The sequence below is a fragment of the Pantherophis guttatus genome, chromosome 1 (genome assembly GCF_059756535.1).
Source record: "Pantherophis guttatus breed Tessera chromosome 1, ASM5975653v1, whole genome shotgun sequence".
Lineage (NCBI taxonomy): Eukaryota > Metazoa > Chordata > Lepidosauria > Squamata > Colubridae > Pantherophis > Pantherophis guttatus.
Genome location: NC_142063.1, coordinates 274,231,169 through 274,246,796, shown reverse-complemented (window position 1 = coordinate 274,246,796; position 15,628 = coordinate 274,231,169). Strand labels below are relative to the sequence as shown.

Here is a 15,628-nt window from a genome sequence, read left to right as displayed (position 1 = left end):
AGGCTGCCCATTTCATGGGTTGATTACTGAACCTGCCCTAGCTCTTTATTGCATCCAGGATTTGTGAGTCCAAATTGAGGTTAGCCAGTGTACAATATCCATTCTTTTTTTTTTTTTTTTTTTGGTGTTACACATAATGAGCCCTGGGATTTCTACTCATGAGACCACCAGTGCAATATATCTTCCTTTACTGGGCAACTGGGCAGCATCATTTGTGAGTCATAGTCAGGGCTTGGGTTTTGGAGATCACTTTTCTGCTATCTCTTCAAGTGAGGGAATTGCCTGAGGAGTATTGCTTCCTTCCCCATGGAATTAGCAGGGAGATAAGACTACTTGGGCTTTTAGTGCTACAGAGCAAAAATCAACCTAGGAGAAGCTTTGTGTGGAGGTAAGTGAAGGGAATAGTTTCAGTCTAATTCTGAATGGTCTGTCTCTGTGTGTGCATGTGTATGCAGCTACTTTTACAATACAGACAATACAAACATTTTGGGCATATTTCTCCTCTCCACCAGACAGAAATCTAGAGTGTACATAACTTGCTGTGGCAATCACTCCCAAATACAATTCTTACAATAAACTGATTACAATATAAATGAGACAAGAAAGAAAACCTTACAATGAATTTCCACCCTCCCCCCATAGTCTTTCCAGCTGTCTTCTGGGAATTGAAAAGAGTCTTTTGGTCTTTACTTGTACATCTCAGGGTCTTTTCTTTCATGTCTGCTGGGTAGCATGCTTGGTGGTAAGGCTGGTCAGTCAGGCTTGGGAAGATCTGCTCCACTCTGGTTGCTGTGCTGACTTTCAGTGGAGACTGGATTCAAACCCAATTTCTGGTTCAAACTGATGGAAGGTCTCCTTTGGAGGCAGCATCTGGATCCATGTGCTCTGCTTCCACAGGTTGCAGAGTCCTTTGTGCAGGGCTGAAAGACATGAGAACAGGGTCCCCTCCCACCTTTTGTGGGTAATCTTCCCAGGAAAGGCAATGTAACAGGATTAGAGATGGGGGGGGTTGCAGATAGCTTGCAAGCAGAGTTTGAAAAGAAACAACACAACAGTATTGCAGTTACTAAACAGATAATGCAGTTTCAACAAAATGGAGACACAACAGATAAGAAAAAACTGGATTCACATGCTTCAGGAAAGAGATAAACAGGTAAAACCCATTTAAACACATACAGTAAATGCAAGACTGATTTTTTTCTTGTAAACAAACTTAAAACGTTTCCTCATAAACTTGAGTTGTTACTTTAAGATACAGAGAGAGGAGAAAAAAAACAGAAATGAAATGAAATGCTCTCCTTAATCTGTGTTTGTTGGCCAGACAAACACAGGGCAAAGGCTCTTTCTTTCTTTTTTTTTCTCTCTCCCCCATTTTCATTGCTTCAACCTTTTTTTTTTTTTTTCCTTTTCTAACAATTTAAAATTCTTGTCTCTAGAGATCAGATACATTTTATAGTTACAATTACCTCGAGGGTGCACAAAGACTTAAGACACACACACATAAAACAAGGAAGACAAAGAGAAGAAAACAGAACTCTGAGATTTCACACACACTGATCATTCCCACATAAATCTCAGTTAAATTAGGGAAGGCACAAATCTTAAACATACCACGTGGTTGCATAGAAGACAGAGAGACAAACAAACAAACAAAACAAACAAACAAAACAAACAAAATCCCCAACATTCCTATTTATATATTTCCCTTTTCTTTTAAGTACCTTTATTTAGCCAAATTTGTCTCCCGGTGTTATCTCTTAGCAAAGCCCATTTTTGACACAATTTTCCTAATTTCCTTTTATCCATGCCCCTCAATATGGGCACCCGCCTGGCGTCCCAGGCCGCGAGCACTTCATCTACTGGGGTCCCCGCCACCCGCGAACTATCGCTACCCATGACCCTTTCCTTTTCTCCGGAAGGATCACTTCGACTTAGCCGGGTGGCACGCTCTCAGTTTTCAGAGGAAAAAGCTCTGGGAAGGACTTCGATTCCCTTGCGAAGTATGGGCCCCTTCCTCTAGGGAATCACCACAACTTTTCGGATCCAAAAAGGGGATCCGCGAGGACCTGCTGACCCCTGCAGCCAGGTGTGGGCACCTCCTCTTACACACACACGCTCGCCCCGTGTCTGGGCTGGACAGAACCGGGTTTCCTTTTCACAATTTTATTACCCCCCCTTTTTCACACGCTTGGCTTTCGCTCGACTTCCATTCCTTTTAAACACAAAGTTCCACGTTTGGCAACCCCCCCTTGCTTTCTCTATCCTACCGGTCATGGCTCGGTGGAGCTAGCAGTAGGCAGAGGTGCGGCTAGAGGTCACTCAAAGAGGTGAAATCAGACTGTTTTCCAGGTGGAATCCCACACACACACTTCCTCCTTCCCTAACAGAAGGTCCTGTGCTCTGGCAAAACCCCCATGCTCTCCAGACTGTTAGTCTTTCTGCGGCTAGGAAATGCACAGAGGAAGCAAGATCCAGCTGTACGTGGGAGAAGGGCCTTCACTCACACACATGCAGGCATACACAAATTTCCCATGCTTTTCCATACTTCAAAATTAAAATTTAGAGGTACTCACCTTCTTTCCAAGCAGCCTTTGAGCTCAAACTCAAAACCCCTTTAAAACCTAGTTCCAAATGGCCAAGGTCCACGAAAACATACCCACAGACTCAATGGGTCTGCTGCTAGCAAGGGAGGCTTACCTGGGCCTGGTCCATTGGTTAGGTTAGCTTGGAGTCCCTTCGTGGTCGCCAATTGTTGGAAGAAACATCCTTCTGGGTTCTGCTCCAAGTGGGGAAACAGACACTGGAAACATGGAGACTGCTTGGAAAGATGGTTTAATGGTGGACAGGATCACATGGCTTGAGTTCCTGAACAGAAAAGGGGCAGATACAGTAAATCCTCGGGTTTTTATGCTCTCTCTGGCTCTGCATTTCTTGGGGCCACAAAAGAGTATCCTGATTGGTTGTCAGACTCCCAGGGGGTGGGGGTCTTGCTGGCTGATGCAATCTTCCCAGGTGCCATGTGGTGAGCCTCGTCTAGATGGGTCCCATTGTGTTAGTTTCTGTTGCTATTGTGTAGAGGGCTAATCCTATCTTTCGCAATTCCTACTATGGCTCTGCCTGAAGGAGGTAGATCTTTGTTATGTAGAATAGACTGGCCCAAGCCTTAATGGCCCATTGACAAAGGGTGGGGGGCAGGAAGGTGGCAGCTGCTTTGTCTGTAAAATATGCTTCTCATATTTCTGCCTTTTTCATATTTCCTAAAATTTCACTCTTCCAGGAGAGGGGTGGGTGCTAACTTCCTACAATGCCTTGCCCATCGTTCGCTTACTTTGCTCAGAGCGTGAAAGTAATTCACAAAAATGAGATGTTTTTAATGGCAAGATAAGGAGAGCCGACTATTAAAAAAATCATCTGTCGCAGCTAACTAACAAGAGTGTAAAATAAGCAATAATGACAATTATATGTATAATTGAACTGATTTGTAGGTAATGCTGCAAGTATGATTGATTTCCTACTAGCAATAATCATGATCAATTTCTTTCCTAATTTCTAAGGGTCCAGTAACCTGTTAATTGAGTAGTTTTCCTTTCTTATTGCTGTCTGGCCACATACATGAAATGCTGCCTTAGCCAAAGGAGTTCACAAAGGAAGCTGGGGGTAGTGAAGGAGATAGACATATAAAAAAAGTGTGTTGTGATGTCACAATGCAAGCTCTTTAAGTACTTGGTCTGATATCAGCATACAACTAAAGGAGGCTGCATATGAAGTGACAACTCATGGACATGTAAGAAATGGCCTACAAAAAATTATGCCAGAATGTATGTGTGTGTGTGTGTATTTAAATTACTATAAACTTTAATTAAAATACTTCATTCGGTCATTTCTGTTCCCAAAACATACATATTTAAGATTTTTTAAAAAAAAGATATTTTGAAATGTGTTAGGACAATACAATCATAATCAACTAGCAGTGGAATACATAAAATAAGTTTAAGTAAGTCTGAAGTCCATATCTATGTATATGTCCATATGCACACCATAAATACATTTTTGTATGTTGTTTGTGTGTCTTAGTTGTGTGTGTCCTTGTATGTATATGAATATGACGTTTTGCATATATAACAGTATAGAAAATCAGCAACTTAGATTGCAGGAATTGTGTACAATATATGTAACCTAGGTGTATAGTATAGCGAGGTCAGGATCACTAAATAGCAGCCTATACAAAACTATAGAAAACTGGGCACTAATTATTCAGACAGAACTGTATTGCACTCATAACATAGAGAAAAATATGTTTTAATCTACTGTAATTTTTTGCTATGTAAACATAGTACAGTAACTCCCTTGAATAGTGTATGTTTAGCAACAATCATTTTGCTCTTGATTATTTGTTCTTTAAGAAGACAGTCATTTTTCTGGAACCATTCTGGACTTGCAGGCAAACTTTCAAAGATACAATTCTCTCCAGGAAAATGAGATAGATAAATTGCCCACACATCGGTTTTGAACTTGGCGTATTACTCCTAAAGACTGGTTGGAAAAGGAAGGAGAAAAGAATCTCCATCACATACAGAACAGCGCAATTCTTCCCGGCTCTTCGGAACCGCTTGAACGAAACCTACAGGAAGACGAAAGCAACGTCTACAATTGGCTCCGTGGCTTTGCCGTAAGCATCGTTGCTGCCTAGGAAACCAGGCGGCCGTCACCTTCCAGCTGGGAAAGATTTACCTTCACCTCCTAATCTTGCATAACAGGAGACGGCGACCAACGCTCGTGGCAGCCGCGCACGGTAAAGACAATAACGAGGATCTTTTTCCCGAGCAGGAGGCTGCTTTGGGATTGACGTCCTTGCGGGTTGACTTGCCGCCACGCTGAAAAAAGTGCGGCGGGCTGCATATTTGCAGCTTACTCCGCTGCAGGGATCTGTACTGTATTCGGTCGTGATTCCGTCCCATCCCCGTCCTCCACGGTCGTGGATATTTCACGCCCCACTGTTACCGCGGAATCCTCGCGGGAAAAAGTCTGGACGAAGTTCAGTTCTTCCCCAGGATTCTTTCTTTCGTGGACCTCTCTCTCGCTGAAAAAACAAGGGTTCAATCCAACGACGGGCTGCACCGTGGTTGGTTTCTCCGAGATAGCAAAGCAGAACTGTCTGAGCTCAAAGCAGCTTGCAAAACTAAAATAAATAAATAAATAAACAAACAAACAAATAAATAAATAAATAATAAATAATAAATAAAAATAAAAATAATAAAAAAATAATAAATAATAATAAATGTATTTTAAAGGTACCTGATCTGACCTTCCAAAATCCAGAGAACTACTGGATTGGCAGCAATGATACATAAAAACAAGGGAGCTCTTTGTTGTTGTCCAGTGGTTGACCAGAAATTTGCAAGATCTGGAAGCATTCTATAAACCAATCAGGCTGGGTTCTCATAAGGTAGCAAGCCATAAAATAAACTTACTTCATGGTGCTTCAAGAAAACGTGATTTTGCGAGGACTTTAAGAACTGTAGTTGCAAGGCAACATTGACCCTGTTGAAATATCTCCTTGCCTAGTTTTAAAAGATCCACATGAATCCCAGCTCTTTGCTGCAGCATTTTTTGATTATGTTTTCTTTCTGACCAGGAACAAATTAAAATAAGTAATATATATTCGTTTTCTACATCATAACTGATAATATCTGAAATGTTCAAACGGTATCTAAAGGATTATTATAAGTCTAGGTTTCCATATATAATATCATTTATACTTTTATACTGAAATCCCATGCTGTAATTTATTTATTAATTTTAATTAAGGCACAGAATTTTATTCTACAGATTGCATAGTTTGATGTGCATCCAAGCAAAGCTTTTATTGAGTAACTGCGGCATGTCATTCACAGAACTTCATCAAATTCCTTATTGCTGTTACCATCATTCTTTTTTAAAAAATCCACTGATGAAGACAGTTAGGGTATCTATCTGTGCAGTCTTTTTGAATAGTAACACTAGGAATTCACTAGTCCAGTGGCGCCCAAATGGTTTGGCTCTGGGGACCGGTTCCCTGGAGAGAGGTTTTTCTGTGGACCAAAGGGGGCATGGTTTTGCTTGCTTCCTGCATCCTGTGGATGGGGCTTCGCTTGTTTGCACAGCCCAGTTTCTGGCATGCAGTGGTGGCCCAGTGCTAGTCCATAGACCAGGGGTTGGGGACTCCTGTTCTAATCTGCAAATGCCCAGATGAAAAAAAGAAAGTAAATTCTCAGGATGCTTCCAGATAGAGGCTCTTAAGTGTTGAGTGTTTCAATGTAAACCGCAAAAATAATTGCAAGTGACAATCGATCTTCTGGAGAAGCCAACTTTATTTTAAAGCAGCAAAGATTGTTTGACAGCAATCCCTATCATTGCTTGTATTTAATAGAATTGTTGGAATTTAGAGTTCAGAAATTCTAACTCTTGCCTCTATCTGCAGTCCCTCATACTTATCCAATGGAATTGCACATTTTAGTGTAATATTATTAATATAAATTCATATTTTAAATAGATTGCATCAATCACTTTATCTTAAAATGATTTAAATGAGGATTATTCAATTATTTTTATAACTTTGGGAGACTAAACTTGACTACTTTCACTAAGGATAAAGTACTGTACGCAATATTTTGAATGGTATGTAAATATAAAATACCTCTAAATATAATGAGTGATATAATTATATCCAATTTGTTATGTCTCAGGTACACTATGGAAAACATCATGGATCTCTGCTCCACTGAAGATGGATATAACAGCAGCAGCATTGTTCTTGAAAAACAAGTATTTAGATCGAAAGTGCCAGAATCACATGTTCAGCTGGCTTGTAGCCTCCATTACTGTGCTTTTCCCTTAAATGGAAATGAACTTTGTATTTGGAATATGAGTGATGAGCCCAACCATCAGGTTAAATACAAGTTTCTTTGTGGGCATTAATGCTGAAAATAACATTTTAGGGAAAGCAATCCACAAGCACCACTTGTGCCAATCCTTTTGAAATGAATATAGAAGTGGTTAAAAGCATATGTCCAGGAACAGCAAATATGATACCAGTGATGACGTAAAGTACACTTTTCATATTTAAAGGGATACTCTATCATCTATTTATTATGGCAAACACGCAACATAGTTTTGTATTTGCCTAATGTCAGATTTCTTAGTGCAATTCCAGATGAAATTTTCATCCTATGACTGCCCTGCCACATTCACAGAACGGGTTCAGCCATCATTATCTTTTATTTGTGATATTCTCTCCATATTTCATTTCCTCCCGTTTTTATTTTTTATAATTCCCCCCTCCCCCCCCAAATACAGAATGTTATGGGAAAAATATTTCCTTATTTTTTTTCCCTCTCATTTCAGAACTTTGCCTGCTAAAGCTTATTCTAGATCTAGACTGAAGGCTTAGGTTAGTGTACAAGTAGTCCTCGACTTACAACCATTCATTTAGTGACCGTTTGAAGTTACAATGGCACTGAAAAAAGTGACGTATACTGTTTGTCACACAACCGTTGCCGCATCTCCGTGGTCACCTGGTCAAAATTCAGATGTTGGGTGACTGGCATGAGGGTTGCAATGTCCCAGGATCATATGATCACTTTTTTGCGACCTTCTGACAAGCAAAATCAATGGGGAAGCCAGATTCACTTAACAAGTGTGTTACTAATTTTAAGAACTACAGAGATTCGCTTGACAACTGTGACAAGAAAGGTCACAAAATGAGGCAAAACTCACTTAAGTTAACATTTAACTATCTTGCATAGCAATGAAAATTTGGGACTCGGTGATGGTCGTAAGTTGAGAACTACCTATAGTTGTTTTTTAATTGTGAGTTGAATTCAGTAACGGTCAGATGCCGGATAGAATATGCTTGCATACCACATGATCCCCAATCTGCTGTGAAGGATCCCCATTTTTCAGGGCAGTCTTAGAAAACTAATGTGAGGGTGGAACAGTAAAGCAAACTGCTGTATCTAATATGATTTTATCTATACTGTATATTTTACCTTAAGGCCTATGAAGAACATTTAAGAAGAAATTTATACTTTTTGATTTTGTGTACTGCATCTGCCTTAAAATAACCCAAATGTTTTTGTTGTTGTTCAGCCATTGCGTTTAATAGGTCATCATCACTCAATTACTGCCCTGGCATTTGGGACCAAAGTTGATCCTCTCCTTATTTGCTCTGCTTCACAAGATTATGTGATAGTTTGGAATCTGGATGAATGTACAAAGAAGGTGCTAGAAGGTCTGCGTTTGGGGATACATTCAATATGCTTTGGACTTCTTTACAATGGAAAATAGATTAATTTGTTTTTGCATTATAATTTGAACAGAACACTTTGGCTGCTTTAGCTGTACCCCTCAATCCACTTACCTGGATACAGTATAAATTTACTGACCTCAGTGGGCCATACTTTAAGAAGACACATAGGATGTTGCGAGAAGTTCTTTAAGATATAACTATGTTATCAATCTTTTCAGAACATTTGTATGATATTAGGATATTTATTTACTTATCATTGTTGACCCTGCAATTGATGGAATAATTTTAATAATTTAATGATTTGTTTCAATTATGGCAGGGTTAATGCCACAAGGTATTGTGATAGGAACACTTCTGGGGATGGTGCTTTATGTTCGCTTTAGTCCAGATGATCAGACTGTGGCAGTATGTGCTGGTAATCGAATCTACATGCTAAATGCAAAGGTAAAACCATATTAGAAACAACTTCCACTGGAATTCCCACTAGTGTAGCTGTTAATGCACACAGAGCTTTCAAATAGCCTTTGCAAAAGTTACATCCATATCCTCCAGCGGATTCCACTGCTTTAATGTAGTGGAAAAGATTGCAGTGGCATAATTGACAAAGCTTCCATTCCAAAAGCTTTTTACAGCTCTACTGTAGATTCATTTTAAAATGCTTTGCAGAGTTCTATTGCATACTTCATTTATAAAATAAATACTTATTTACATATACTGTTTCATAGAATAAGCAAAAGTTGAAAGCTGTTTTTATCATTTTGTAAAAGAAGAGTATTTTTTTGCAAAGTAACAGACAATGTGGTAATAGTAGGAGGTATTTCCAATAACCTTTGCAACCCCATAGAACAATAAAACTGCCTGCTTGAAAATGCAGTATTTTCTCACCTTAGGTATAAGCAGGATCAAAGTGCCAGCTTCACAATATAAGCCAGACCCACTTGGTTATGTAATAACCTTTCTCAGTTGAACTACAAATCAGATTATCTCTGATTATTTTTGCTTTATTCAAGAATAAAGATAATAAATTCATTCAGACTTCCACATATAGAGAGAGCAAGAAGACTCACACTATAACAATAACATTGACAAGAGCCTGTAGTACAGTGGACTAAAGCACTGTTATTAACAACTGCTGCTTGCAATTACTGCAAGTTCAAATCTCACCAGGCTCAAGGTTGACTCAGCCTTCCATCCTTTCAAAGGTAGGTGAAATGAGGACCCAGATTGTGGGGGCAATAAGATGACTTTGTATAAATATACAAAAGTATGAAGGCTATTGCTTAACGCATTGTAAGCCGCCCTGAGTCTCCGGAGAAGGGTGGCATATAAATTAAAGCAAAAAAACCAAAAACCATTGAGTAGGTTACAGATCATCCATGCCTTTGATTAGTTAATGCCTATGTGTAATTTGCTTGTTATTTGTGCCTATGGCAAACTAAAGACTAAGGGAAATAATGCAAGATGACACTCTCTTCATCCTCATTTTGATTATTGTAAAATATTATTTAATTAGCCTATATACTACTCAGAATGTGATATAAACTATATAAGATCAGTGTCATCTTGGTTTTTGTGCTCTTGATTTTGCTTGCTGGAAGTTCATTATCATTGATCAAAAGCTATCAAGGAGAATAGCACATCCCCACCAACACTGACAGACTAAGCCAGGGATCTCCAACCTTGGCAAGTTTATGACTTGTGGACGTCAACTTTCAGAATTCCTCAGCCAGCATGAGCTGGCTGAGGAATTCTGAAAGTTGACGTCCACAAGTCATAAACTTGCCAAGGTTGGAACCCCTGGACTAAGCTACTGTATATAAACAGGGGGCAAATCCAAACTTGCTAGCACTGGTGGTGTTACATCTAGTTGGTACATGAAACATCTGCAGTCCAACAACTAAGTGTGAATTATTTTGATTTAATGTAAATGTGAATGGTACAAAGCTTTTGTAAGTAGTTTGAAATTAACTAACTATATAATGAAATTAGATCTAATATTAAAATAGACGGTAAAAGTAACACAAAAATCATGGAGGATCAGCCTAAAAGCAGCTATCAAATTTCATTTCATATTTAATGGAAGTGATAACTAAAACAGAACTGTGGTTTAGTGGCTTTGCTTAAGAGATATACTATACTATTAAGAGATATACTTATACTATACATATAAGGGATTTTCCCCTCCCTTATATGTAAGGTGGCTTTGAAATGTAATTAAATTTGATCAAATCAGTCAAGGTTGTTAAATTTGTCTGTGACCATATTAGCATCAGAATCTTTCACATCTATTAAAATGTTATAAATAATCAAATGCTGTCAAATCTAACATTTTAAATGTCATTTACATTTCCCCCTGTATTGATGGTAGAATGAAGCAATAATTGCTGAACTAGAAGGCCATCTGGCACCAGTAACTGCTGCTGAATTTTGTACTTGGGAGAAAAATATACTTATATCAATTTCAGAAGATAGAAGTTTTAAGGTAAGGCCATTGTTTCTCTTTTTAAAAAAACCTGTTTGATTGCAGACTTATAAAAGTAAAAACACTTAAATATTATAAAATGGAGATTTTTAAATCAGAGGAATAAGCATTATGAAAAGTAATTCATATTAGGAAGAGTATTACGAACCTGAACTATGTAATGTTAACAAATATCATTAACTTTTGGTCATTCTGTATTGCTTGTTTTCTGTATTTCTGTGAAATCAGTTGAAAACTTATTGGATTTTAGGAGTATAGAGCAAATCTACCCTGTTTTCCCCCAAATAAGACATCCCCTGATAATAAGATCAATCGGGCTTTTGAGCGCATGGCAATAAGGCCAAGCATTTATTTCAGGGTTCAAAAAAATATAAGACAGGGTCTTATTTTCGGGGAAACATGGTAACCTCCTCTGAAAAAAAATGTTGTTTTATATTTGGTTGAATGATAATGATATTTTACACTCCTGAGAATTTAAACCTTTTAAGTGATTTGTAAGTGTGATTGTCTCTAAAACACCAGAAGCTATCTTTAATTCTATAGATTAGAAGCACTAGAAGCATAGTGAATAATTTATTGGGAATTTTGGCTTGTATATTGTTTACAGGGCATCACATTGGTTGTTTTAATGGTGCTATAAACTATTTAATCTCATGTGCTTTTCAAAAGGTCTGGGATTACTGTATTGGATTGCTAATATATCAGTCAGCAGTAATAACAGGTAGGATTTATGATTTATTACCAACCTATGTTCCTTTTATAAAACAATGTATGCTAGTATTATTCTTGGCAGAATTCATTGCAATGATATGAAGCATAAAGATTCATTGCATGGGAATGAAGAGTCTCTGGGAATCAGATATCATACATATATTTAATAAATAATAAAAATAAAATAATAAAATAAATGAAATGAAATAATGAAATAAAATTATAAAATAAAATAAACAAAATATTGAAGCCAAAGGCCTCTGAAAATTTTTGAGAGGCAGCTTCTGGAGAGAGAGTTTGAAATGGAGAAGCTGTGAGGTGGGGGGAGGCAGAAAACATAAGAAATTATTTTCTTAACACATGCTTTTGTCTGCAGCACCATTTTGCAATACAAGTGAGTTGCTATTAATATGAGTTTGAATAGTGTGATATCCAAACCTCTGAAGTTGCACATTCTTAATATACAGCTATTTTCAGCAATTCATGAAAACATGCAGCATCAGCAGTGTGTTCACTTGAGGAAGAATAGCACCATCTGCCATTTTTAGACATAGGCAGTCCATTTGTATGCAAATTCAGGTTAAAGACAAATTTAGGAATGGAACTGGTTCTTAATCTGAGGGACTGCTTGTATATTATAGAACAGTTTTAAATGAACTATAGGTGGTGCTAGAGTTTCTGTTATAATACATTAATAACAAGGATGACTTTTTTTTTAACAGCATTTCCTCTTTTAAGTCTCTTTATTGATGAAGCAAATAAACAGATTATTACTGGATGTGCAGATGGACAGGTAACAAGTGTATGCACAGTGTGACTGTAATTTATTGTTCTAATATTAGGTAGAAAATTCATATTTGATTTCTGATGAACCGGTTTAGATCATAGTTCAATAGTACATACACACCTTCTAGTGAAGTCTCAGATTAATCTATTTCCAAATGACAAGGTAGTTGACCATTGTCTTCTTCCATTATTATTTTTTTTAAATTGTATAATGTATAGCTTGGAATTCCCAAAATATAATTAAATATGGAAAATAGTTCACTGTTTTTCTCTTTTCAGTTTTTAAATATTGACTTCCAGGATAAATATATTAACCTTTTGCATACATAGTGAGTGCTTATTTTATGCTGTAATTGTAAAAGGCAAGTTGCAATATCAGGAAAAGTGAATTTAAGTTATTCTTACTGCAATTTGTGTAGCCTAAACTAAACTTTGACTAGAAAAAGTTGATTGACAAAACATTGGTGACATTTAAGAAACTGAGAATTTTAATTGTAATTATTTTACTGAAAAGATGTGGCATAGCATCTCAATTCAGCGGTCACATGCTTACTACTAAACTGAGATAATAAAATTAAAAACATTTTTACAGTGATTATTGTGGAAAAGTAAGCTACAGTGATTGTATTTTTTTTTCTTTCAGCTATGGATCTTCAGCTTGATTAGTGGACATAAGTATCGCTGTGTAATTCATATTAATGTAAAGAAAGAGAGAAAAAAGTTTTACAACAAAATAACAAAATTTGAGCATTTGGGTAATATTGCACAAACATTTTACAATATTGTTGTTGTTGTTAGTTGCAAAGTCGTGTCTGACACATTGCGACCCCTTGGACAACTTTTTTCCAGGCCTTCCTGTCCTCTACCATCCCCTGGAGACCATTTAAGCTCAATTTACAATATTACTGGTTAGCAAATAATTTAATTGAATAGGTGTTGTTCTAATTTACACTTTTTGATTGGAAGATATTAATTCTGTTGGTAAAATATGTAGTGCATTAATAAAGGATGCAAAAAAATTAAGGACAACTCAGAAATTAAGAAAAAAATTGAAATATCCCTGCTGGAAATTAATTAAATTTGTTATACCAATGTTACCAAAGCATGAAGACAGTGAAGATGGCATGATAGGTGATAATGTTGTGCTTTGAGCCATTTTTTTTAAAAAAATTGATTTATATGCCGCCCTTCTCCGGAGACTCAGGGCGGCTTACAATGCGTTAAGCAATAGCCTTCATACTTTTGTATATTTATACAAAGTCAGTTTATTGCCCCCACAAACTGGGTCCTCATTTCACCTACCTTTGAAAGGATGGAAGGCTGAGTCGACTTTGAGCCTGGTGAGAATTGAACTCGCAGTAATTGCAGGCAGCTGGATGTTAAATGCTGCCTTAGCAGGAAGCATTAGCCTCCTATGCCACTCAGTTTTTTGCTCCAAAACTGAAGCTAAACCACACATTGCTCCAAAACTACAAATGTATTGTATCTCACTTTAAAATAATTGAAAATCTCACCACAGAAATCGTCCAATTAATCCACACTTAATAAAATTTATTAAGCTACACTTTATTATAGTTTTCACTGAACATTTTAGTAATCTATTTCTGATATAATCACATCTCTGCATTTTCCAGATCAGATTCAGAATATTTCTCAGGCATGTACTATAAGCAATATAGAAGAAGATGATGCTGTTGAAACTACCTTTCCAATCCTGAGAATGGAACACTGTGATAACCCAGCAAATTTTGGTGATAAAGAATCTAGGTGAGTGGATTCTTCAGCTAAAGTGCAGGCAATATAACAAAATAACAGAGTTGGAAGGGACCTTACAGGTCTTCTAGTCCAACTCTGTGCTGAAGCAGAAAATCCTATACCATTTCAGACAAATGGTTGTCCAATCTCTTCTTGAAAACTTCCACTGTTGGAGCATCCACAACTTCTGGAGGCAAGTTGTTCCACTGATTAATTGTTCTCAATGTCAGGAAATGTTTCCTTAGTTCTAGGTTGCTTCTCTCCTTGGTTAGTTTCCATCCATTGCTTCTTGTCCTGCCCTCAGGTGCTTTGGAGAATAGCTTGACTCCCTCTTCTTTGTGGCAGCCCCTCAAATATTGGAACATTGCTATCATGTCTCCCCTAGTCCTTCTTTTCATTAAACTAGACATACACAATTCCTGCAACTGTTTTTTATATTTTAAAATATACTGTTTCTTTGTTACATTATAATTTGTAAAAATAATCAGATAGATGTATATAATATTCGTACCATAGTAGTTTAAATGTTACCATAACTATTAAAGGTTATTGTATAGCGGGGATATTGTGATAATTAAATAATATAGAATTTTAATAGAAATATGCACTTTCTAAATCAGACAAATCAAAACAGAAAAGTCTCATCTTGCATCTTGCAGTAAAGTAATACCATTGTTTGAATTGTATCTCATTTAGGCTTACAGCCTTCCTTTTCTGACCCTGCTGTGAACATTAATTCTGGGTAATTCCCTTGCAATGTTGAGCAGTTGTTAAAAAAAAGATTTAGATGTTTTTTGGAAGAAGACTACAGATCTTAAGTGTTAGAAATTCTATCTGTGTGTAATTTCCAGTTCAAAAAGCCATAACATGTAAAAGTACATTATTATATATGAAATGAAGATACTTGAGGATTTTTTAAAAAGTATACTTTGTTTTAATGCAGATTTCCTGATGTGGGTACCCAGTATTTGTGGATTGGAAGCTCTACTGGTTTATTCATAATTAACAATGCAAACTTTGAGTTGGAAGCTGCTTTACATTACAAAGGTGGTATATATTTACTTATTAAACATAATCCATATTCTTTTTCCTCTTTTAATAAATAAATATTACTTTAATTTCATATATGGAAGACTTTGATTTCTGTTTGCAGTGAGCGATAAAAAGCAATAAACAGTTCATTAACATTTATTTGTTTCTTAATTGATTATTGCACTAGAAAAAAATTAATTTGTTTCCCTTTACAAAGATTGAAATTAAAATAATTTGTGTATTATTTCAAAACATATAAGAAATGAAATGAACTCAGGATTTCATCATTGTTTTAGTGAATTTTTAATTTTTTTGTTTTATTTATATATGGTTGCATGTGAAGATTTCACTGGTCTTAGTATTCAGATTGCTGGATCCTGTGCTTTAACAAGGAAGGCAGTCAATGATAAGGTGAGAAATTGATTTTAAAATATTCAATAAAAGACAATCCCTTTTAATTTAAAAACTGCAGATTAACTTTCTTTTATTTATAGTGTGATATATATTGCTTCAAATTCAAATGGTTTAGAAGTACACATAATAAAAATAATATATATATAATAAAATACATATTT

General features: G+C 36.5%; 1 protein-coding gene across 6 annotated transcripts in view; it reads left to right on the top strand.

Annotated features, from left to right (window-relative positions):
* Positions 1–3,289: 3,289 nt before the first annotated feature.
* WDR27 (WD repeat domain 27) overlaps positions 3,290–15,628 on the top strand; it is a 74,210-nt gene continuing 61,871 nt past the window's right edge. For 2 of the 6 annotated variants that reach the window (XM_087882928.1, XM_034428413.3), the window contains exons 1-11: positions 3,290–4,792; positions 6,726–6,927; positions 8,128–8,269; positions 8,607–8,731; positions 10,656–10,769; positions 11,439–11,490; positions 12,203–12,273; positions 12,910–13,021; positions 13,901–14,033; positions 14,965–15,068; positions 15,397–15,464. In XM_087882928.1, coding sequence (XP_087739054.1) covers positions 6,733–6,927; positions 8,128–8,269; positions 8,607–8,731; positions 10,656–10,769; positions 11,439–11,490; positions 12,203–12,273; positions 12,910–13,021; positions 13,901–14,033; positions 14,965–15,068; positions 15,397–15,464 — 1,116 coding nt within the window. In that variant the 5' untranslated portion in view covers positions 3,290–4,792; positions 6,726–6,732. The remainder of the gene's footprint in view (positions 4,793–6,725; positions 6,928–8,127; positions 8,270–8,606; positions 8,732–10,655; positions 10,770–11,438; positions 11,491–12,202; positions 12,274–12,909; positions 13,022–13,900; positions 14,034–14,964; positions 15,069–15,396; positions 15,465–15,628) is intronic. The other 4 variants (XM_034428414.3, XM_034428412.3, XM_034428415.3 and 1 more) reach the window with 3 other exon arrangements.